This window comes from Bos indicus x Bos taurus, chromosome 2 (assembly GCF_003369695.1).
Source record: "Bos indicus x Bos taurus breed Angus x Brahman F1 hybrid chromosome 2, Bos_hybrid_MaternalHap_v2.0, whole genome shotgun sequence".
Taxonomy (NCBI): Eukaryota; Metazoa; Chordata; class Mammalia; order Artiodactyla; family Bovidae; genus Bos; species Bos indicus x Bos taurus.
The window spans coordinates 126,029,714-126,050,935 of NC_040077.1; the positions used below are offsets into that span (position 1 = coordinate 126,029,714).

The 21,222-nt window shown below is 47.5% G+C and overlaps 2 protein-coding genes and 1 long non-coding RNA gene across 9 annotated transcripts in view; 1 reads left to right on the forward strand and 2 right to left on the reverse strand.

Moving 5' to 3' along the window:
• Positions 1-525: 525 nt before the first annotated feature.
• On the reverse strand, positions 526-10,318 carry PIGV (phosphatidylinositol glycan anchor biosynthesis class V). 4 transcript variants are annotated; one of them, XM_027519509.1, is made up of 5 exons: positions 10,244-10,297; positions 9,164-9,253; positions 7,322-7,456; positions 3,151-4,272; positions 526-1,620 (listed from the first exon to the last, which is right to left on the reverse strand). In XM_027519509.1, the coding sequence occupies exons 3-5, from the start codon at positions 7,397-7,399 to the stop codon at positions 1,339-1,341; spliced, it is 1,482 nt and encodes a 493-aa protein (XP_027375310.1). In that variant the 5' UTR covers positions 7,400-7,456; positions 9,164-9,253; positions 10,244-10,297; the 3' UTR covers positions 526-1,338. The 4 variants fall into 4 exon arrangements, with proteins under 4 accessions (XP_027375310.1, XP_027375328.1, XP_027375319.1 ...); XM_027519527.1 differs by lacking the exon at positions 10,244-10,297 and adding an exon at positions 9,791-10,237 and having other exon boundaries at positions 9,164-9,248; XM_027519518.1 differs by lacking the exon at positions 10,244-10,297 and adding an exon at positions 9,791-10,237.
• Positions 9,495-11,102, forward strand: LOC113878447. Its single transcript, XR_003506986.1, has 2 exons — positions 9,495-9,779; positions 10,931-11,102. It is a non-coding gene; the product is annotated as an uncharacterized LOC113878447 (long non-coding RNA).
• Positions 11,103-16,555: 5,453 nt separating this feature from the next.
• ARID1A (AT-rich interaction domain 1A) overlaps positions 16,556-21,222 on the reverse strand; it is a 68,559-nt gene continuing 63,892 nt past the window's right edge. For 2 of the 4 annotated variants that reach the window (XM_027519566.1, XM_027519573.1), the window contains one exon: positions 17,172-19,645. In XM_027519566.1, the coding sequence (XP_027375367.1) occupies positions 17,915-19,645 (1,731 nt within the window). In that variant the 3' untranslated portion in view covers positions 17,172-17,914. Of the gene's footprint in view, positions 19,646-21,222 lie in introns of all 4 variants that reach the window. The other 2 variants (XM_027519552.1, XM_027519559.1) reach the window with 2 other exon arrangements.

Consider the following 21,222-nt stretch of genomic DNA (forward strand, 5'->3'; position numbering starts at 1 on the left):
CAGTGCTCTTATCATGACTTCCCCCGCAAATAACTTGATGCAGAGCATGTGGCAGGGTCTCAGCCCTTAATTTGTGTTATTATTTTTAAAATCTTTATTTTTAAAATTATTTTTGGCTGCACTGGGTCTTCGGTGCTATCTGTGGGCTTGCTCTAGTTGCAGTGAGCAGGGGCTACTCTTCATGGCGGTGCACAGGCTTCTCACTGCAGTGGCTGCTCAGGTTGCACACGGCCTTCAGTAGTTGCTGCACATGGGCTCAGCAGTTGTGGTTCACGGGCTCAGCTGACCCACGGCATGTAGGAATCTTCCTGGACCAGGAATCGAACCTGTGCCCCCCTACATTGGCAGGCGAATTCTTAATCATTGCACCAAAGGGAAGACCTGTATTATTTTTTTTGAAAGATAATTTATGGGATTTCCCTGGCAGTCCAGTTTAGTGCTTTCACTGCAATAGCCCGGGTTTAATCCCTGCTAGGGGAACTAAGGTCCTGCAAGCCAATGTAAGTAATAACAATAAAAAGGTAATTCATTACAGATATAAACAAAAGTTTAATATGCATATCTTTGGAAGATCATATAAATAAGTGAACAAATCATGAAAAAACTCGTCAGAAACAACATCCCATTTAGAAAAGATGGTCCCATTTTACTTACTATCGCTGCTACACTGTTCAGGCCTCCATCATCACTGTGTGGACTATGACCAGCTTGTCAGCTAGAGCCTTTGATGAAACTGATATTTAAATTTACATGTGGGTAGGTGGTAAGTTTCGGAGAAGGCAATGGCACCCCACTCCAGTACTCTTGCCTGGAGACTCCCATGGACGGAGGAGCCTGGTGGGCTGCAGTCCATGGGGTCGCTAATAGTCGGACACGACTGAGCGACTTCACTTTCACTTTTCACTTTAATGCATTGGAGAAGGAAATGGCAACCCACTCCAGTGTTCTTGCCTGGAGAATCCCAGGGATGGCAGAGCCCGGTGGGCTGCCGTCTACGGGGTCGCACAGAGTTGGACACGACTGAAACGACTTAGCAGCAGCAGCAGCAGGTGGTAAGTTTAAGACTATCTCTGCTAAGGTTGACTGACAACATAGATCTGGAATAAGATTTCTTCCTTTATAGAGAAAACAGTTACTACTCTAAAATTTGCCACAGCAAGGACCAGAAAGGGTTCTCTAGAGGCTTTCACTTTTTCCATTCCTAACCAACGTTCACCTACAGAGAGAGGTTCTAATGGACGGAGTAAGGATTCCAGGGAGCACAGGCAGCCCCAGAGTGTATTTGTACTTTCAGACCCTGGTTATGTCTGCTTCAGGCCTGTCCCCTAGGTCTCCAGGTTATGTCCAAGGCAGCCAGTTGCAATGGAGGAGTAGTCCCAAGAGCCAGTAAGTCACGAAGTAGCCTAGAACGCATCGTGTGACCAGAGAACAAGTTTTCCAGTTGTACAAGAGTCCCATGATAGAGTTTCTGGGGACCTTTTGTCCTGGTGGAGGGTCCCCTGCAGGAGGCTTCCCAGGCACAGCCTCTAGGGATTTCAGCAGCGGTTCTTGATCCAGAAGCAAGTGAGCTGAAAACCAGTACACAATAGGAGTGGAGGAGCATAAAAACCTGGTGAGAACCTGGAATCATAAGAGGGGGAAAATCCACACATTTATTGGAATGTCACTGTCTCAAATGGGATAAGGCTGGGACCTCCCTGCTTCTGGGTAAACTATAGCTCCCAGACTAGGAATGTATTGTACTGGAAAAGATATTCATTCAGCAGAGCTTAGTATCTGCCTTATAAAGCTGTGTATAACACCAGCCAGGTGACTGAAATGTTACAAGTAAACAAAGCTACAGACTAATTACCACAATAATGGGCCAATCAATACTAAAAACTCCATGGGGTCTACTTTTAGCCCAGGACCAGGACTCTAAACTCTCGGCTGGGGACCTCCCTGGTGGTCCAGTGGTTAAGACTCAGTGCTTCAAATGCAGGGGGCCTGGGTTCGATCCCTGGTCAGGGAACTAGATCCCACATGCCACAACTAAAGATCCCGAGTGCTGCAACTCACACCTGATGCAGCCAAATAAACAAATAAATATTAAGCTCTAGGCTGCCCCTGGGGCTTTGGGAACCTGAAGCGGTTCTCTCATGCCCTGGGGATAGTAAAGCAGAAGGAAAGGGGCAGGGAATCCTGTGGTTCAACACGGCCCCTCTGGGGGAGTCCAAAGCCAGGTCTCCAAATGGTCTCCCTCATCTCTGGAAACTCTAAGCTTTGCTGGCATTCACTCCAGTAGCTAACCTGGCTACAAACACAGAATGCTACTTTCTATTTCCCCTGTGCCTCTTATTCATATAGCTTGGAGAACTTTAAAGACAGCCAATGTGCACCTCCAAGAAGCAGAAACTGCTGAAGAATGACCAGTATGGAGACCAAAAGACTTCCCCGGAGTCATGCTGACCTGAGGTCACAACCAGGAACAAAAACAATCGGACATACAATCAAACCCTTCCCATCTCTCTCCATCCTCACCACTGACCGAATACCGCACAAGACGTCCCCTCCAAACACAAAGCCCCTGCCAGAGCTCAGAGTACCTCAGAAAGCTGGCATTCAAGGAGACATTCCAGGTACAGCTGTATGTTAGAGGAAGGTCCCAGAGGCATCCTCTGTGCTCATCCCTATAACTCAGTCAGATCAGGTCCTTTTAGGACTCTCACCCATGCCCTTCCATCTGCCAGAGTGCTCATCCTCTGCTTCTTAAATGGAATTCCTTCTTACTCTTCAGGACCCAGCCTACACATGACACCCTCCTCGCCTCCTTGGACAGCTGACTACTGTTTCCTCTGTGCTTCCACAATGCTTTATCTCAAAAGGATCTCCTCTTCCATTCTGCTATACTGTGCTTTTACCTTTTACTTGTTAAATGTCTGCCTCTCCATTTTGACCACAAGACCCACTAGGGCAGCAACCTTATCTTATTCATGTTCCACCCTTAGTGGTCTGACCCAGGGACTCACAATAAAAACACCCCCAAATAGTAGTTGAATGAATGAATTAGGTACAGGTCACTCAAACGGAAGAAGTCAGCTGTCTTGCCTGTTCCTGACCAGCGGGTGTGGCCTGTGTTCACACCTCTTCCCAGCCAGGAGTCCACCTCACCTGAACATGCATGCACAGACTGCCAAACAGCAGCAGCGCTGCAGCATGGACCAGGTACACAAACACCCGAGGACTGAGGAATCCAGGTTCAGGCTTCTCCAGGGTCTTTTTGTTCTTGCTCCTTTGCATCCCAAGTGTAAGGAAGAGCCAAGGGTGGGTGGTCACGTATGTCCAAGTTGCCCAGGCAACCAATATAGCCATCGGTGCAGCCAGTAGAAAATTGGGCACCTGCTTGAGTTCAAAGTATCTCAAAAAGCCAACATTCCAATAGACATCCTGGATGTAGCTGTATATTAGGGGAAGTCCCCAGGAGCACCAAGGTGGCTTGTTTCCCTCTGCAGTTCGGTAGCCCTGGTCTACAGCTAATTGCAGCAAGGGCTGAGGAATGGGGTGGGCTGAGCCTGGCAGACAGAACTGGGTATAGGCGTAATACTGAAAGAGGGCAAAGGGAAGGCCGAGTGTGAACACTGACAGGAACACAGAGCCCATCAGCTTCAAGAGCTGTCTCAGAGCATTGTGCACCATGAGAGATGAGAAAAAGCCCTGGCACTGAGAATGTATGAGGAAGCCAATGTTGACTAGCCCATTGGAGCGTACACCAGTGGCCATGGCAAAAAGGAGTCCACTAGTCCAGCTGTGGCCCCTTTCCAGCTGCCCCATGGCGCTGAATGTCAGGAGAGCAAATAAAGCTTCTGAGTAACCAGCAGTCAGGAAGACATTGGCGGGGCTGAGGCAGAAGAGCAGTGCTCCATAAGAGGCCTGGCGGGGACAGCGCAAAACCAAACAGCCCAGGTCATGAAGTGCAAGTGCAGCCAGCGCGGAAAACAAGGAATTGAGCAGTGCTACTGAGATGAGCAGGCAACTCCGTAGGTTCAGTAACCCCCACAGGGGTCTCAGCAATTCAGCCCCAAGCAACAGGACCAGGGGGAAACCAGGGAAGAAGGCAAAGTTGTGCTCATACAGGTAGCCGTGCTCGGCAATGAACAGGAAGTGTTCAGCGTCCCAGTGAGATAGGCCACCCAGAAGACCTTCCACGAGTTGGTCTGCAGAGCCAGAGGGGGCGAGGCGAGGAGGAGAGAAGGCTTCTGCACGATGGTCTGGGATGATGGCATTGAAGACAGCCTGTGGGATAAAGAAGAACTAGTACTTTGGTTGAGCAAGTGGAAGAACTACCATTTAATAAAATGAGGAAGAAAAGACACGTTGGGGAAGAATCACGAGTTCAGTTTGAAGTAGACGTTCCAGTGTAGCGGTCAATGAGGCAGTGATATATATGAATCTTGAGGGTGAGGAGAACCATCAAGGGTGGAGATATAAATTCGGAAGTCGTAAGTGGATGGATAGTATTAAAAGGTGTAGACTGAATGATATCACCCAGGGAAGAAGTGCAGATACAGAAAAGAAGAGCTCTGAAGATTGGGTCCTGGACATGCCATATTTAGAGGCCCAAAGAGAGCGAGGCTCCAGCAATAACGGTAAAGAAGGAAGGGTCAGTGAGGTAGGGAGGAATCAGAAGAGCACAGTGTCATAGAACCAAGCAAAGCAAAGGAGTGATCGGCTCTGTTAAATGTGGTTGACAGGTCAAGTAAGATGGGAACTGAAACTGACCACTGGATTTAGCAATCCAGTGAAGGTCACCAGTGACTATGATGAGAGCTATTTCACTGAAGTGGAGGAGAGAGAAGACTGCCTAGACTGGGTTCAACAGAGAAAGGGAGAAGGGAAACAGTAGATACAGACAACTATTTGGAGGATTTTTGCTGTAAAGGGGAGCAGAGATGGGATAATAGGTGAATGACATTGTGGGGTCAAGAGAAATCTTTTTTTTTAAGTGGGAGGCGTTTGTTTGCCAACGGGAATAATCCAGCAGAATGGAAACCACTGTGTACGCGAGTGAGAAAGGGAAGCGTTGGTGGAGCAAGCAGAAGGGCATGGAATCTGCTACAGAAGTGGAGGAGCTGACCTTAGTTTAGAGAGGACAGACAGTTCACCCCGCCTTCAGCAGTGAAGGTGCAGAGGTGCAGAGGTAGGTTTGTGGATGGCTGTGGAGGAAGTATTCAGAAGGTTGCTTCTTATTGCTTCTATTCTTCTGAATTTTCATTCAGGAAAACAAGCTAGAGAAAAAGTGCTAGAGACTTGAGGAAGTAAGAAAAATGTGTAAAGTAAGTAATTTCTGACCCCAGTTCTCAAAATAGCCTGTGCACTGGATTTTCAAATACAAGATGCCTGGGTTTCTCCTCTGCTCCACAACATTGATTTAACCAGTATGGGGCACAGCCTGGGCATTTAGGTTGTTTTTAGCTCTCCCAGGTGATTCTGATAGGCAGAAAAATTTAGAGAATACGTAGGGACTGGACCAGGGAAATACACTAAGATTGCCAGGCAGCACTAAGGACTCACTTGGGTTAATGGTATTGAATTTAAAGAGAGACTAGTTAACAGAGTTGTATGCTTTTCTCTGAGCAGATGCAGGCGCAGAGTACACATGGAATTGAATTTAATCAAGGTTGGGCTTTTGTCTTGTGATTAACACAGGAAGAAGGGAGCAAGTGAGTTGTACATGTATGCATTGTAGACCATGGACTCTAAGCTGGGTAAGAAGGGCAGCTGAAGCCACGAGGTGAGTGAGGGACAGGGAACACAGCTAGAATCAATGGCTAAGTCCTGAGGGAGTAAACTGCAAAGACAGGAGATAGTGGTTAGATGTATAGTGGTTAGCTGTATCAGCTTTATTAATATTGAAACCACCAAGAAACATACAGTAATGCTGGAAAGAGCAAGAGTGAATCAGGAGCTAAAACCTTCAAGGAATGAGGAAGAATGAGCTGTCACTAGCAGAGATAACAGAAACAATGAGGGGTAACTGGGGATATAACCTGATGGCAGGAGTTTTAAAGCTGCCAGTGGGGAAGGGGAGGACAACGAAATAGCATTATTATTAAATGTGTTTTTCCCCATTAGACTTCCTCTTAAGAGGAAAGAGATCATGACTTTTTATACTCCCACCTAGCAATTCTTTGAACAGAGCAGGAACTTAATAAAATTTGGTGGCTGAGTGAACAGCACAGAGGAAACATGCTTGTTTCCAAATCACCTGAATTAGAACCCCCGCTTCCTGGTACCCTATCCCAGGTGCCATGCAGTCACAGCACTGCTTCCTTAGTTCTGCCAGTCACTCAGTTGATGCTGGTTCAAAGCCATCATCAAGTCAGTTTTCCCAAGCCTGGCCACAGGAGTACAACCTCATTTTTAAGGCTCTTTCCTTTTTTGGTCAATTTCTTTACTAGGCCACTTTGAACAGTGAAACAAGTGGGACAGGACTGACAGTCACAGGGAACAGTCCTTGGCTCCAAGCTGAAGACGCTTTTAACTAAACCTGGGACCTAGCAGAGCCTGTTACGCCACATATAGTTGGGGAGGAGAGCGGAAAGGAGTTTTCCACAAAGGAACCAGCTATGAGCCTGAGATAATGTGCTTGTGATGAAAGGCACACAGAATATGTTGACAGAACATCCCTAGGCTGCTGACGTACATTCAACAATAATAGATACTGTGGACCTACAAGCAGTGGGTACTGTGCTAGGCACCATATATAGTTCATATATACCTGAAATCGGATTAAAATATCTATCAAGGGCAGCCATGGAAGGGAAAGGGAGTTGCAAAATGCACTGGAGGTTGTGTGTGGGTGAGACAGGAAGGGGACACAGCTAGGGAAAGAGCAGAAGACACTGATGACTAAACAGATAAACACAGATGGTCGCAGGACAGTGCCCCCTCTCTTTCACTCAACGGACTGATACTGTGCTCAGCCTCCTGGTTGGGGACCCAGGGTAAAGGCATCAGGTTACAGAACATCACGGTCTGGTGGAAAGATCACTAGCCCAGGGGTAAGGAAACCTGGGGTATGATCTTGGCCCTTTTCTAACTTGTCTTGTGACTTTAAGGAAGCCATTGAAGCTTTCTGGGCCTCAGCCATTTCATGTGTATAATAAGAGATTAATAGATCATTTCTAAGAGTCTGTCCACTTTTCAGCTATGTGGTCTAGGTCTCTAGAGTTCTTACCACGTGGAGGGGCACATCTGGGAAACCGAAAGATGAGGCCTATTCTTAGCATCTAGCTCAGTCATGTGGCAACGGCATGTTCGGGACAAAAGATCAGAGACTGACCTGCAGCACCAGAGTCAGGACACGGCAGCTGACTGCAAACCCCAGGACCTCCTTCCGGGATGGGTCCAGGGGCCACATCCTCTCACCACCAGGAACTCAGGGGGCCTGCTGCCAGGGCTGAGCTCCCTCAGGCTTCTAAACACAAAATCCAAGGAGGAAATGTCACACATGGGCAGAAAGTAAATTCTTGAAAGCGTTCTTCATAGAAACACCCTCCTGCTTCAGCATTATTATGGCAAACTTAACCACCTAACCTCCTAGATGAAGAAAAAGCATCTTAAAGGCAGATGGGACTGCCTCCCATCACTCTGAAGCACTGTATTCTTGTAGGAAAGTTCCACATTTCCTCTAGGCAGGAAGCTGGAAAGCTAAGCTCACAGAAAACCTTTAAAAGCCTGTTGAGAGCCCCCGTGCGGGAACTAAAGGCCTGGGTTCAAGTCCTGACTTTCTCATCCATAAGTTTTCGTTTTGTTCTTTTCAGCTTCAGTTCTCTAGGTGTAAGTGAGATTGGACTCTTTTTGTCTGTTTCATGAAATTGTCATGATGGTGAAATGGGCTGAAGTGTGAAAAAAGCACTCTACCAAATCTACACTGCGGTTGCTATTACTTGGTGTGTGCCCTTTCCCTCTTGCCCAGAGTAATACACTAGGTCCCAAACCAGAGTCCCCAAAGTGGGGCATAGAACTGAACTGGAAGACCATAATGACTACACACTCTAGTTAAGCTCTCTGATGTGTATTCAGTTGGTCTGTTAAATTAAGTGGAGAAGGAAAAGAAAACCACCACTCAGCAGGACTTCAGCCAGCTCATATTGCTAAAACAAACTGAGAGGGACGACAAAGTCGACTACTACAGATGGAGAAACTGTTATTTCCCATCTCTTCATTGGAATGGCAGCAATGTATAAACAACTGCAAAGCCATTCTGAGGGAAGGACTGCACTTAATGGCTTTTTTTTTTTGTTTTTTTAAACACAATTCCTTGGGTTCACAGAAGTAGCAATGGCTCTTACAGAACCAGTCAGAAATCAGAAGGGAGGGCAGGAGCATCAGAGGCAGCTCATCAACTTGGGGTGAAGAACTAACCCTAAAGGAAAAATATTGTACTTAAACTGAGAAATTAAGAGGGAGGGCTGGAACACTTTCCTAACACCAAACCTTTAAGTATCACTTGTTTCTGGAATTCTGTGACCCTCACTAGACTATGTGATATGCTCTCATTACCCTCTCCCTTGTCGTCTTTACAGTTATTGCTTATTTAAGTTGTTTATGAGAGCAGGGGTTTTGTCTATCTTGTTCCCAACCACCCTTCCAGGGCCTCGCATTACACACAGGCACATTAAACCTGTGTTCTGATTCAGTGGAAGTGGCAGGAACTGGATATGGCTTCACCAGTTCACTGGCTCTGGAAACAAAATCTCTGCTCCAAGTACTCCTCCCACCATATTTCACGTTGAGAGCAAAACAAAGTCATAGAAGCCACAGGAAAACACAATTTTTGCAGAAGCAACAGTTCTCTTTCTTCAGCACAAGGGGGCGCCTGTTGATTACTCCATCACCAGGAGGCCTGGAGGAAGGGAGGGGCCACCAACGCCACACCGGTTTGCTCATCAAAATTCAGTTCAAAGGCAAGCTTTCGAAATCCCCAGAGAACAGCGGTAGTTTGTGAATCTACCTAACATTGCCAGTATCTGACTCGCTGAATCGAGAGGAATCGTAGAAACAAGAACAGCCAAACTTACACGGCCGCTGGTTCTTTATCCTAGGATGAATTCACTTTTTCCCTTCCTTCACTTCCTATCCACATGCAGAAGAGTCGGGAACAGAAAAGCACATAACCCACCTCTGCCTCTTCACCAGGCTTCCATTCTTCCTTTCGTCTCTCGAGACTCAAGCTCTAGACCCAGCGAGCACACAAGACGTGTAGCCTACACTTAGTTTGCAGGCAAACCAAGTAAAAACAAGAATAAAGCCAGTGAGCTCTCCCTCTCAGCTAATTGCGGCCCTCACTTCCCAACAACCCCTTTACGAAAGCAGACTCTGAACTGGCAGGACACGTACAGAGCAACTAGTTTTACTCTTTTCCCTTGAGATAAATATGCCCCAGGGAAGTCAGTAATAAAAACTCTCCAGAGTTTTTACACAGAGAGCTCATTAGACCCTGTGTAATTACCATCGCCATTTTACAGATGTGGAAACTGAGGCTCACTAGATCAAGTGGCACACCCAAGGATATATTTAAGGAGAATGTTTTTTTTTTTTTTTCTGTCTGAAACATCAGTCTTTTCCACCAGCCCTCACTCCTGCCAAAGCGGATGCGCTCTTTCAGAGCCAGGATCTCCCAACTCCAAGCTCAGTACTTGTCAGATGACAGCGCATGCTCTTGTATGCTTAGGGCAGGGAGGGTCCCATCTGAGCAGACAGGAAAACCTGTTGAATCGGAGCCCTGGACCCTTTGGGTAAGACTAACATCCTCGGGGGCGAGGGGTGTTGTTCGGACCCAGGGTCCTCGGGACCAGAGGCCTTGCTGGCCGCCGGCTTCAGGGGCCGCCTTCTGCCGCCCACCCGGGTCCGAAGCCCTTTCCAGCCGTTTCCTTTTCGACAAGAGTCCCAAGCAGAGATTGGGCATCTCTTCTCTCCAAAGGGCCACGGCTCAGGGGTTACTCCGGAGGGGGCCGGCGACGCCTGGCCCGGCCTACGACCGGAAGGCAGGGGAGGGCGAGAGGCTGTAAAGGAAGGGGCGGCACTGGGAGGCCGCTATGGCGGAGGGGGCGGGGCTCCTCGCTTCTCGGCGGCCTCCGCCTCATTTCCCTCGGCCTCCGTTTGACGACTTCCCTCCCCCACCCTCAAAACTCCTAGGCTCCGAAGCTGGCGCCGGATCCCCAGCGCCGGCGGGTCTCAACCTCCCAGGCGGGGCCCGAACCTTAGCTCCTCCATCCGGGGCTCCGAGCGGGCGCGCCTGCGCACTGGCTCCGCGGATGGCGGCCCCGCCCCGCTCCTGCCGGGAGTCGGAGCTGCCCCGCCCCCTCCGCAGCGGCCATGTTGATTCCGGGAGAGCGGGGCGGGGACGGCATAGCCCCTCGACTCAGCGCCCCTCTGCCTTGGCCCCTGCCAGCCTTGGTGACACCTGAGGAGTCCCCGCTCCGCCAGCCCCTTCCCCCCGCCTTCAGTTAGTCCTCCAGGGCTGCTGTCTTAGCGTCGGTGCTCTTGGCCCAGTTCGAACCACCCCTCAAACATCCATAAGTTCCCTTGAGGGCCGAGGCCCTCGGAGTTGGGGGCTGCCCTGCGGCCCTTTCACTGAAGCCAGAGCCGCATTTTCCCTCCTATCAGGCAAGAACAGCTCAGGACAGGTTCTGGCACACAATAGCTGTAGTTTGAGTAGAAAGAAAAGCCTTCTTGGGGTTTCTGTGGCCAGCAGCGGCACCCCGCATCTTGGGTGTGAAGAAAGTGGGGGTTCCCCCGGACTTTCCCCTCCTCCGGCTACTAGGGACCTTCTGTCCTGCTTCAGTCCTCAGCCCAAAGTCAGGTGGCTAATGAGGGTGGTGAAGGAAACTTAAGAGAACGCCCCCCACGACTCCTTTCTCCTTCACTGAAGCCGTTTCTCTCGTAGGAAGTGGGGCCAAAAAAGAAGAAAAAAGAAGCTAACTCAACAAAACCGTCTGTTAGGGAGGAGCGGCCAGTTGGTACCCCTGTAACGGAAACTGTTAGAACAACTTTGCACCCTCCTTAGAGGAAACAGATAATAAATCCTTCTCCGTTGGTGGATTTCTCGTTTCTCAGGATTCCAGAGCCCTTTGTGGTTTCAGTTATCTGCCCTCCAAACGAAGCTAGGGTCTGGGTTAGCCTCTGGCCACAGCCCTGGCTGAGGGAGGGGTTTATCTTCCGCCACAGCTACTCCTGTGGGTGGGAACAAAAGAGGTGGTTGCTATCTCTCCAGGCAAAGACAGGCAGCTCACAGCAGTTCTGTGGGGGCCAGGGACTGTATCTTTGGATTCTTCATAGCTCATTTCAGGCTCTGAGACCTAAATTGCCCTCAGATATTTGTTGTGTGTAAGGTGGATCTATCACGTTTTAGTCGTGGAGTGCTGGAGACGGGGGGAAAATGGAGCTTAGAACCCTAGGTTTCTCAGTGACACACCCTTCTTCTCGGCTCCAGAGGCATGTGAGTGAGTCGGCAAAGCTGTGGGTTACACTCGTGACTGGGGCCTAAGGTTGTGGCTTGAATCTCTAGACGTCTTTGAGGCTCCAAGCAGTAGTGTCTGCAAGGACAAAACCGAGAAATGAACCATCCTTCCTTTGTGAATTCACAAGGGAAAAAGACATGCATTCTTAAGATTCCCTCTGTTCACACACCAAATTCTCTCAAAAATCTACTGGTGAAAAGGACAGGCGTCTATTGTGACAATTCAGAATGTTTTTTTTAAAGCTCAACTGTCACCCTTCAGAGGTAGAACTTTGTCCAGATCTTCAGCTCTACTTTCTTGCAATTTCTCCTTCCTTTCCTTCTCTACTACCCACCCCCCTCCTCTTCCGCTCTGTTTCCTGTTTCATTTTCTGGCTCCTGCTCCGACTGGAAAACAAGGAGGCTGAATCTTGTGCTCACAAAGCTCTGGCTTGTCAGAATGGAGGAAGACTTAGGTGGGATGGGAGGGGTTCTGGGCCTCCAGGACTGTGAGTAAGTAGTGGAGGAGGCAGCTCTCTAGTCTGCTTTTAGAGTCTGCTGCTAAAATGGAGCCTGCAGCCACACAGGGAGCCAGCTGAGCGGCCAGCGCTGTGGGAGAGCCAGGGAGGCAGAGACTTACCCAGGGCTCCCAAAAGATTCTACACCACTCAGCCACTTCCCTAAAGAAGTAAATACGCCACACCACCAAGACACGGTTTCATAATACAGATCTCTGACTAAATTAACCAATGTAAGCAGTGTACCACTGTTTCTAGAATCCTAGAATGTAAGAGAGTTAGAACATTTCTCTTTCTTGAACTTGCCTAGCTATGCTCTTGCTGTTTCCTCTGCTTGAAATGCTTCACTGCCGATTACCCTTTGGCCAACCCACTTCAGGTCTCAGCTGAAATGCCACCTCCTTGGAGAAGCTTTCTCTGTCTACCCCACGGCAGTCACCACCCTGTACTTCCCACCACCCTAATTCTGCTCTCTTTATGGCATTTATGATCACCTGGTTGTCCTGTCCATGAATCAAGTATTTGTTTCATTGTCTTGTTTTCCTCATGGAATCTAAGTGCTATGGCGGGGAGGGGGCCTTGTTCACCAAGGTGTTTCCAGCACTTAGCACCTTGTATATTGTGTGTACTCAGTAAGGATCTAGTGAATACATCTGTTCGTTTAACCTGCACTTTATGGATGAGGAAACTGAGGCTCAGGTGAAAATGACCAGTTCTGAAGTTACACAGCTAGTGGCAGAGGTGGGATTTGAATGAAAAACCTTCCTGGCTGTTTTGTTTTTTTTTTTTTTACCACCCCACACTATTTTAAATCTTTCTCAGGTTTACCTCTTTCCTTCTCTTCCTTTTTTCACTCAACTATGGGTCTTTATGGGCTATATTGAAAATTCTACATAGGGCACACCAAGTCTTAACAGCTCCTACCTACTGTTTCCTTCATTAAATTCCAATTTTACCTTTTGATTTACTCAACAAAATAGACTACTATGTAATGAGGATGAGAACAAAACACTGAACAAGACAGACACAGCCCTTGTCCTCATGGGAGATGATGGTATCCTTTTTAAATTAATCTTTAAATGAAACAAAGGTGAATTATTTTTAATGATAAAAGGTACAATTCACAAAGAAGCTAGACATCATAATCCATGATGGTATCGTTTGTTACAAGGATTTTATAGCGCTTGGCACAAATTGCTTGATAAACTTGGGCTGTTACAACTCCCTGAACAAAAAGGGGAGCAAGTGATTTTCCCATTGACGATGTGAAGGAAGTTTGGTAGTTTCCATAGGATTAGGACCATGGAGTGTCTAGAGACAAAATTATAAGAGACGGCCAAGGCCATCTCCAAATGTGATGGCAGAGCAAAGCAAGGTAGCTAGAGAGAAGTAAGTTGTCAGGTTGCTCCAAGGAAGCGTGTGCTCCATGAGAACTACTAAACTTCCTTCACAGAGTCGGACAAGACAGAGTGACTGAGAACACAATCCTACGGGAAGGATAGAGTAGCTGATGCTGATCTTGGTTTTGAGGGCATGCCATTATGGGACAAAAGTGACCACACTGGCCTCTGATCTGCCAACAGTTAGCAGGCAGTGCTAATGCCTGTGATGACAGGCACATGAGCCTTACCAGAACTTTATGCTCCTTCTTTTATGTGGATTCTTTTTGTGGGCATTCATTGGCAGTTTTCAAGGATGCTGGATGACGCTAAAATCCATCTTGAAACTAGGGGTGGCACCACCAGAAGCATCCTTTTTGGCCTTGCCATATGTATCACTTGAGGATGCCCATCCACCCTGCAACAGAGACCCCACCCTCCTGTCAGTTTCAGCAGTCAAATGCTGATCCTTTAAAGGCCATGGATACTATATATTTTCCACCCTTTCTTTGGTGTTTGCCTTTCAGTAATTAGAAAGCCTTGACCCCACCGAGAGGCCTAGTGGGAAGGGACTTAGCCACTTGGGGGTGGTAGTGGCTGCAGGGCAAAAGAGCCAATGAGGTTGAGAGTATTGTTTAGGCTGGACTTGGCAGCTCTCCAGTTATGAAAGAAGGTTAAGGTCATTTGGGGGGTGGGGAGGGAGGAGCCTGGGAAAAGAACTGCTGGCCACACCCCTGGGTTCTCCACTGGCTAGGTTCTATTTACTTCTCCAAAGCAAATTACTCACAGCTCAGTGGCCAGCAGTTCTTTCTGCATGTGGTAACTCCAGTCAGAAACTGGAGTCCAGGCTAGGCTCATCCTGCATTGCAGGAGAGCAGATGAAAGGAACCCAGGAAACCAAACTCCTAGGTAATGTTCCACACACAGCCCAGAAATGCACTTTCTTGACTAGAAACTGGAGTTTCAGAGGCCCAGAGCAAAAATACCCATTAGCAGTATTACTTGCCAAAATATAGATATGAAAAGTTTGCCATTTAGTTTTTTCCCCCGAGAGTTCTAGGAAGGCAGCTTAGTTGACAAACATTAGCCAGTTGTCTCTGTTTCCCCCCCTCTCAATGGAGAAATATACAAACTATTCATTCCTGTCCCTGACCCAAATATTAACAACCACACTTCGTTTGACAAACACTTGATTGAAATCAATGGAACAATTTTTACCTCATGCTGAACACAACAAAAACCAAATCTTGCCTGCTGTGCTCCGCAACTAGATCCAGTTACTCCTGGTTGTCCTCCAACCCAGAAAGGAGGTGGAGTGTGTATTAAGAACATGGGCCTTGGAGTCATGGGCCTTTGTGTGTGAGCTCAAAGAAGCTCCTTTTCTCAACTGTAAAATGGGAGCCAGAATACTTACCTCACAGGCACAGAACTGTTGGGGAATTATTTGCAGTACTCTGTTTCGTACACAAGTAGATACTCAATAGAAAGCTGTTGTTTCCAGTTTCACTTTAAACGTCCATGATAATAGCATTTTCTGTTACTGCTTTTGGTTTCTCCATTGTGTCCCTAAGGAAATAGATGAGAGAAACTATATATTGCAACATTAACCTTATAAAAGTAACTGTGTCTGGCCAACATCTACCATTTCATTCAACAACTACTTAGTAAGTGGCTGCAATTGCCAGGCTGTTCTGTAGGACAGGAATATAGAAATGAACCAAATAAACTCCCTGTCCTCAGAGAACTTACATTAATTACAGTGGAAGGCAGTAGGTAAGTACAATATACAAAAAGTCTGATGGTAACAAGTGCCATAAAGAAAAATTCAGCAGAGAAGGGAAATGAGGCAGGGGAACAGGTTGCTTTTTTTTCCTTTTTTTTTGGTCGTATCACATGGCATGTGGAACTTCTCCAACCAGGGACGGAAACCCATACCCCTTGCAGTGTAAGCAGAGTCTTAACAACTGGAACACCAAGGATGTCCCAAATCACTATTTTAAATAAGGTAGCCAAAAAAAAAAAAAAAGGTACCCAGGGAAAGACTCACTGAGATGATATTTGAGCAAAGACCCGAAAGAGATGAGGACTTTAGCTATGCAGTTATCTGGCAAAACAGTATTCTAGACAGAGGGAACAGTAAGTGCACAGGTCTCAAGGTGGAAACAGCTCTCTATGGTGGAATGTGCAATGGGGAAGAGAGAAGAGAAAACCAAAAAGGTAACAGCAAGCTAGATAACTGAGGGCCAGGTAGATCATTATAAAGATCTGGACTTTTATTCAGAGTAAGGCTGAAGCACTGGAAGATTTTGATCTCAGATTTTAATGGGAGCATTCTGGTTGCTATGTTGAGAATAGGTTCAAACACCAGGCAAAGCAGAAGCAGGGAGGCCAGTTTGGAGGATATTTTAAAAGTTTAAGAAAGACACGATGGTTACTTGAACTACAGAGATGGTAGCTGGACGGAGGATTATTTTTTGAAGAGTACCAACAGACTGGACGTGGACATGAAAGGAGTCAAGGATGTCTTTGGCCAAGCGATGGAGTTGCCATTTCCTGAGGCTTCTAGAGGAAGAGGCTTCTAGAGGGCTTTTTAGGCATGTTCAGACTGAACTTCCAAGCAGAGATGTCAAGAGGACAGGTGAATGCTCTAATCTGGAATCAGGGGATAGAGCTGGTCTGGGGAAATATTTCTAAAGAAAAAACACAGAGATACTCTCTTTGCCAACTATTTTCAAAAGGTTTCTTTTTCTGGGGTATCATTACTTTCTTTGGCTACTTAAACCCACTTTATTTCAAGAGGCTAATAAGATTTTTGAGTTTCTCTGGTGGTTCAGTGGTAAAGAATCCACCTGCCAATGCAGGAGACGCAGGTTTGATTTCCCAGGTCGGGAAGATCCACTGGAAAAGGAAATGGCAACCCACTCCAGTATTCTTGCCTGGGAAATCCTGTGGACAGAGCAGCCTAGTAGGCTACAGAGCTTTCTTAAATTCAGACTTACACTGTGGAAGGTCAAGTGGAATATGGTACAGAAATGACAGGGGCCAGGATGTCACCATTTAGGGAGAGAGCATACATACCAAGGGAGATTTGCAAGAACAAGACGAATTCCCCCAAGCCCCCAAAAGGTCAAGATTTTAAACAGTTTGAAAATAAAAAGCCTCACAAACGTCTTACCAAGATTTAATGTACATTTATTCTTAACACGTGGAACATATAGTATAAAGATTTCATACTGAATAAATGATATTCATTAAGCCAAAAAAGGAAAAAAGGAGGAATTTACATCAAGTTTTAGCTACATTGTTTGAAATACAAATATGCAGATTTTATCACTGAAAAAATCTCAATTGTGTTTCTTCATCAGGAACTTCAACTGAACCTAGAACTTTTTCACACCTCGATTAGAAAGAAAACAAAAACAAAAACAAAAACCCAGAAAAAAATAAACTATAAGTTGATTGGCTGCTGAGACAGCAAGGACTTTTTACAGAGACCTGTACAGCATCGCACCAAGAGGGGCGATGTCTGGCAAGAGATTAAATAGCTGTGTCTCGCTTTGTGCAGGTCACCAACTCGTTAACTCGTCATACTATAAAGGGGTACCTGGGAGGGGGACCAAACTGTGGGGATCCAAGGGTATGTGCAATGTACAACGTCATATATATACACACGTGGCAGCGCAGCCGCTGCAGCTAAAGGTTAAAACCAGTTCTAAGAGGTGATCTCAGGGTTATTCATACAATCAAGGAGGAGAGAAAGAGGTCAGGGTGTTGTAGGTTCACACATGATACTTTGGGGGAAAAGCCTTTTTTTTTTTTTCTCCTCAACGTTTAACTAAAAACATTTTTAAAAACTACAGCTTGCTGCTGACCCAGCGTTTTCTCTTGTTTCCATGTGAGACATTATTATTACAGTATGTTTACAGTATCAGGTGTACAGTACAGTACATGAAAGGGTCTACACTCTACTGCACAGGCCTCTCCAGTGAACAGGGTCTGTCCACAACTGCGAACTTCTCGGTTCCTGCAAGATTGTGAATGTACAACAATAAACCACACACAGTTCAGCAGTCACCTTTTTTGTCCTTCAGGATTTTTTTTGTACTTTTTTTTCCTTTTTTTTTTTTTTTTTTAACCATTAAAAACAGTTATGAAATGTGGCATCCCCTTGATGCAAGGACCGGGAAAGCCATTTTTATTTTATTTTTTTTCCCCAAACTCACTGTAAACGACAGTAACTTTGGTTAAAATAAAAAAAGTCTTCTATGTAGGCAGAGCTTTGTCTTTTCAAATAGGGCAGGGTCCTGAGGGGAGTAAAGTGAGGACAGGGACTAGAAAGGTGAGGGTGAAGGTGAAGAAGGGGTGAGAAGGGGGAGGAAAGAGGAAATAGGGGAGACTTCTTTTCCCGGGGAGAAGCTGGACAGCACAGGGTAAACTGGATTCTGAGGTGGTTTTGCATAAATAAAGGGCAACAGTCAGTTTCTAAGTTCTCCACACACGCACACACACACGGGGAGGGAGGTGTCCCACGGCTGTCATGACTGGCCAATCAAAAACAGTACATCACAAATGACTTGTGAAACCAGTGAGTTCATCAGCGGTGATACCGAGATGTCCAACAGCCGTGACTCATACAGCGTGAACTCTGAGTGGTTCTCGTCCACCTTGGCCAGGGCCAGCAGCGCACGGGCAGCCCGTCGCATCATGTCCACACTGGTTGGCTCAAAGGGCGGGTTCTGCATGTGGAGCAGGCTGGCCTGGCTCTGCTGGAACTGTGTGGCAGCAAGGCTGTCCTCCAGGAAGCCCAGGAGGTTGCCGATGCTGCCCTTCTGTACTGCGATGGCACGGGCTGCCAGGCTGTCGCCCTGTGCCAGGTTGGCCAGCAGTACTACAGCCATCTCCCGGCACACTGGGTTCTTTCGGTCACTGAGGAAGCGCACCATGGTGCTATACAACTTCTCCAGGCGGCTGAAGGGGGGCGTGGCCAGGATCAGGTCCACATTGTTGTCCTGGATGCTGAGTTTGCTGAGGGTTTCCAAGACCAGTCTCTGTGGGGAGAGGACGGCGTTGGGGCCCAGGGTGGAGAAGGGGTCCTGGGCCTCAGCTGAAGGGCAGACTGCCCAGTGTAGGAGTCCGTCCAGGACAGGCAGGCAAATGCTCTCGGGGTACGGGGAGAGGTCCAGCTGCCCCGAGATGTTGGCGAGCGTGACCAAGGTGTTTTCCCGAAGCATCTCCAAGCAGTCCCACCACCACTCCACTTTGTTGCAGCTCACCCCTTGGTCCTGCTCCTCCTCCTTCTCGTAAGTTAGTGGTGCCTGCTTCCGTTCTGGGTGCTTGTGGTGCAGAAGGATCAGCTTGCCCAGGATCAGCAGCAGCCCCGGGTGTTTGGACATCTCAAAGTCGTTGCCTGGCACAAATGACAGGCTTCGGATGGTGTTGGAGACACAGATGCAGCGTTTGGCAAGGGAATCCTGCCAGTCCAGAAGGGTACACAGTGGGGTCTCATCTTTACTGTGGGGTTCATCCTCTAGGATCTTGATGTTCCGATGGCTCTGCGCTGGGCTGATGCCGAATGGGAACTTGCTGCTTTCCTTGGTGGCCTCTACACTCTTAGCGCCCTCCTCGGTCAGTGTGCTAGACCTCGTGGACAACATGTCGTCCATAGTGGCCGTGATCCGTTTTTCTGGAGGGCCATCAGGCGGGGGGCCCTCCTGCTCTGCTGTCCCTGGTGTGCCCTCTACTGCTGTGACATACTTCCGAGGGACTGGGGGGCAGGGCACATGAGGCCGGGAAGGCAGCAGCTCTGTCTTGCTCTCAAAGTGGGTCTGGATATGCTCAGTGGTGTCGCCCCCACCAATCCGCCAGTGCAGCAGGCCGCTGTCAAACTCCTGCACGCGCCCAAGCTTATCTGAGCAGTCCACCACAAACGGGTCATTCTTCTGCACGATCTTTACTGGAAGCTTGTCAAACTTACTAATCAGTTTCTCCTCACTATTCTCTGAGGCTGCTTTGTCCTTGCCCGAAAAGGCCATCTCCTCATCATTTTCAATTACTTCCTCCTCTTCTTCCTCCTCTAGTTTGGGACCTAGAAGGTCTTCCTCCTCCTCCCCTTCCACAGGGGCTGGACTAGACGCTTTGCTGAATCTCCCAGGGTCCAATAGTGTTCTCTGTCCTGGGTCACCCACCTCATACTCCTTTAAAATGCCAAAGATCTCAATCAGGCAACGTCGGAAATATTCCACAAGGAGTTCGAGCAACCCTGGGAGCTAAAAGAGAAAGAACAGGAACTAAATTAAGGGAGAAAAGTGGCTAAGAAGAGAATCCTTGACTTGAGAGGCCTGCCAAAGTCTTCTATTTAACCTCCCCTCTTCCCTTCCAGATCACACATCTGTATCACTGGGAGAGTCAGGGTTCTTCTTTCCCAAAGGCTGTTCACAAAGCAAGTCATTAAATTCTCCTCTGCACAGCACAAAGTTCTTCCTTCAGCCCAGTCTTCACAGAAGCCTGCGTCTGCAGATGGACATGCTGACCAGCAACTCTGTACCTTACCTACCAGGGCCACCCACCTCTCCACCTCACCTTTCTCAACCAACTTCTGCTTTTCTTCACCAGGCCCAGTTTCCTACCTATTGGGTCACTGCCATTGTCCCTCTAGGAGGACACTCTACATTCCAGTGCCAGTGGAGCCCAAGGCTAGGCATGCTGGGATGATGCCTTCCAATACAAGGCAGGCTGGACAGATGTTCGTCTACTCTTCCCCAACCTCCCCAACTTCCCAGGAGGCTGGGCCTCTATGCATCACCTAACACAGTAAATGGGATGAGGCTTGTGCTCTCTGAACACTGCTCCAAGCTGGTACAACTTTCCAGCTTAGATCCTGTGCAGGCTATTTCCTACCCTTAGCAGAAAACATTAATCCAGTAAGATTAATCTCTGGCTGAAGAGTATAACTGAAAGGAAAAAATAGGGCTTTAGACTTAAAAAAGGATCCAGGTTTGAATTCTGGCTTGTCCAGGAACTATCTGTGTAACTGAAAATTCTGAGCTGCAGCTTTCCTATCTTTCCACTGAAAATGAGGCAAATTCCTAAATTTCATAGCGTTGTTCTGAGGTTTAAACGGAATATGTCAAGTGCCTGGCTTATGGAAATTGCTCAATCAATATTTGTTCCTTTCTTTCTCATGGGAAGCAGGCTTTGGATTCAGAAAGACTGCTAACAGCTGTGTGAACCTGGGCAAAAATAAGACTCTCAGCCTATTTACTCATCTCTAAGCGGCCACATCTGCTCAGATGGCTACAGTGAGGACGACACAAAAGAAAACACAAAGGACCTAGCACGAAGTGAGGGCACAGTAAATGGAACTATTAATAGCATTGCCCCGCTAGTCAGTTCCTTGACAGATGAGCTAGGAGGTACTGAGGATGATCAAAAGACAAGAGTAGGGTGGTGCAGAAGAACCTCTTCCTAGCTGAGAAAACTCCCAGCTACATGTCTCTGCAGAGAAGTTTTGGAATTTGGAAAGCCACCTCTGTGTTAACCTCCCCCACTGCCCCACAATGTACACTTCTTCACACTTTCCATTCTACATCTTAGGAAAAATGGTTGTCAATAAAGACTTCATCTATTCAGCAAAGGTGAAGAAAGAAAGGGAAAATAAAGAAACTGCTCTGCTCAGGGACAGAGACCACAGGTTCATGGATAGAGACCCCAGGTTCTTTTCGGTCTAGAAAATATGGTGTCCTCATTGGCATCAGCAGAATCCGCCCTTCTTACCAATACCAAGAAGTTTCTCCCAAATTCCCTTTAAAGTCAGTCCTGATCAACTAACACAAATTATCAGGCC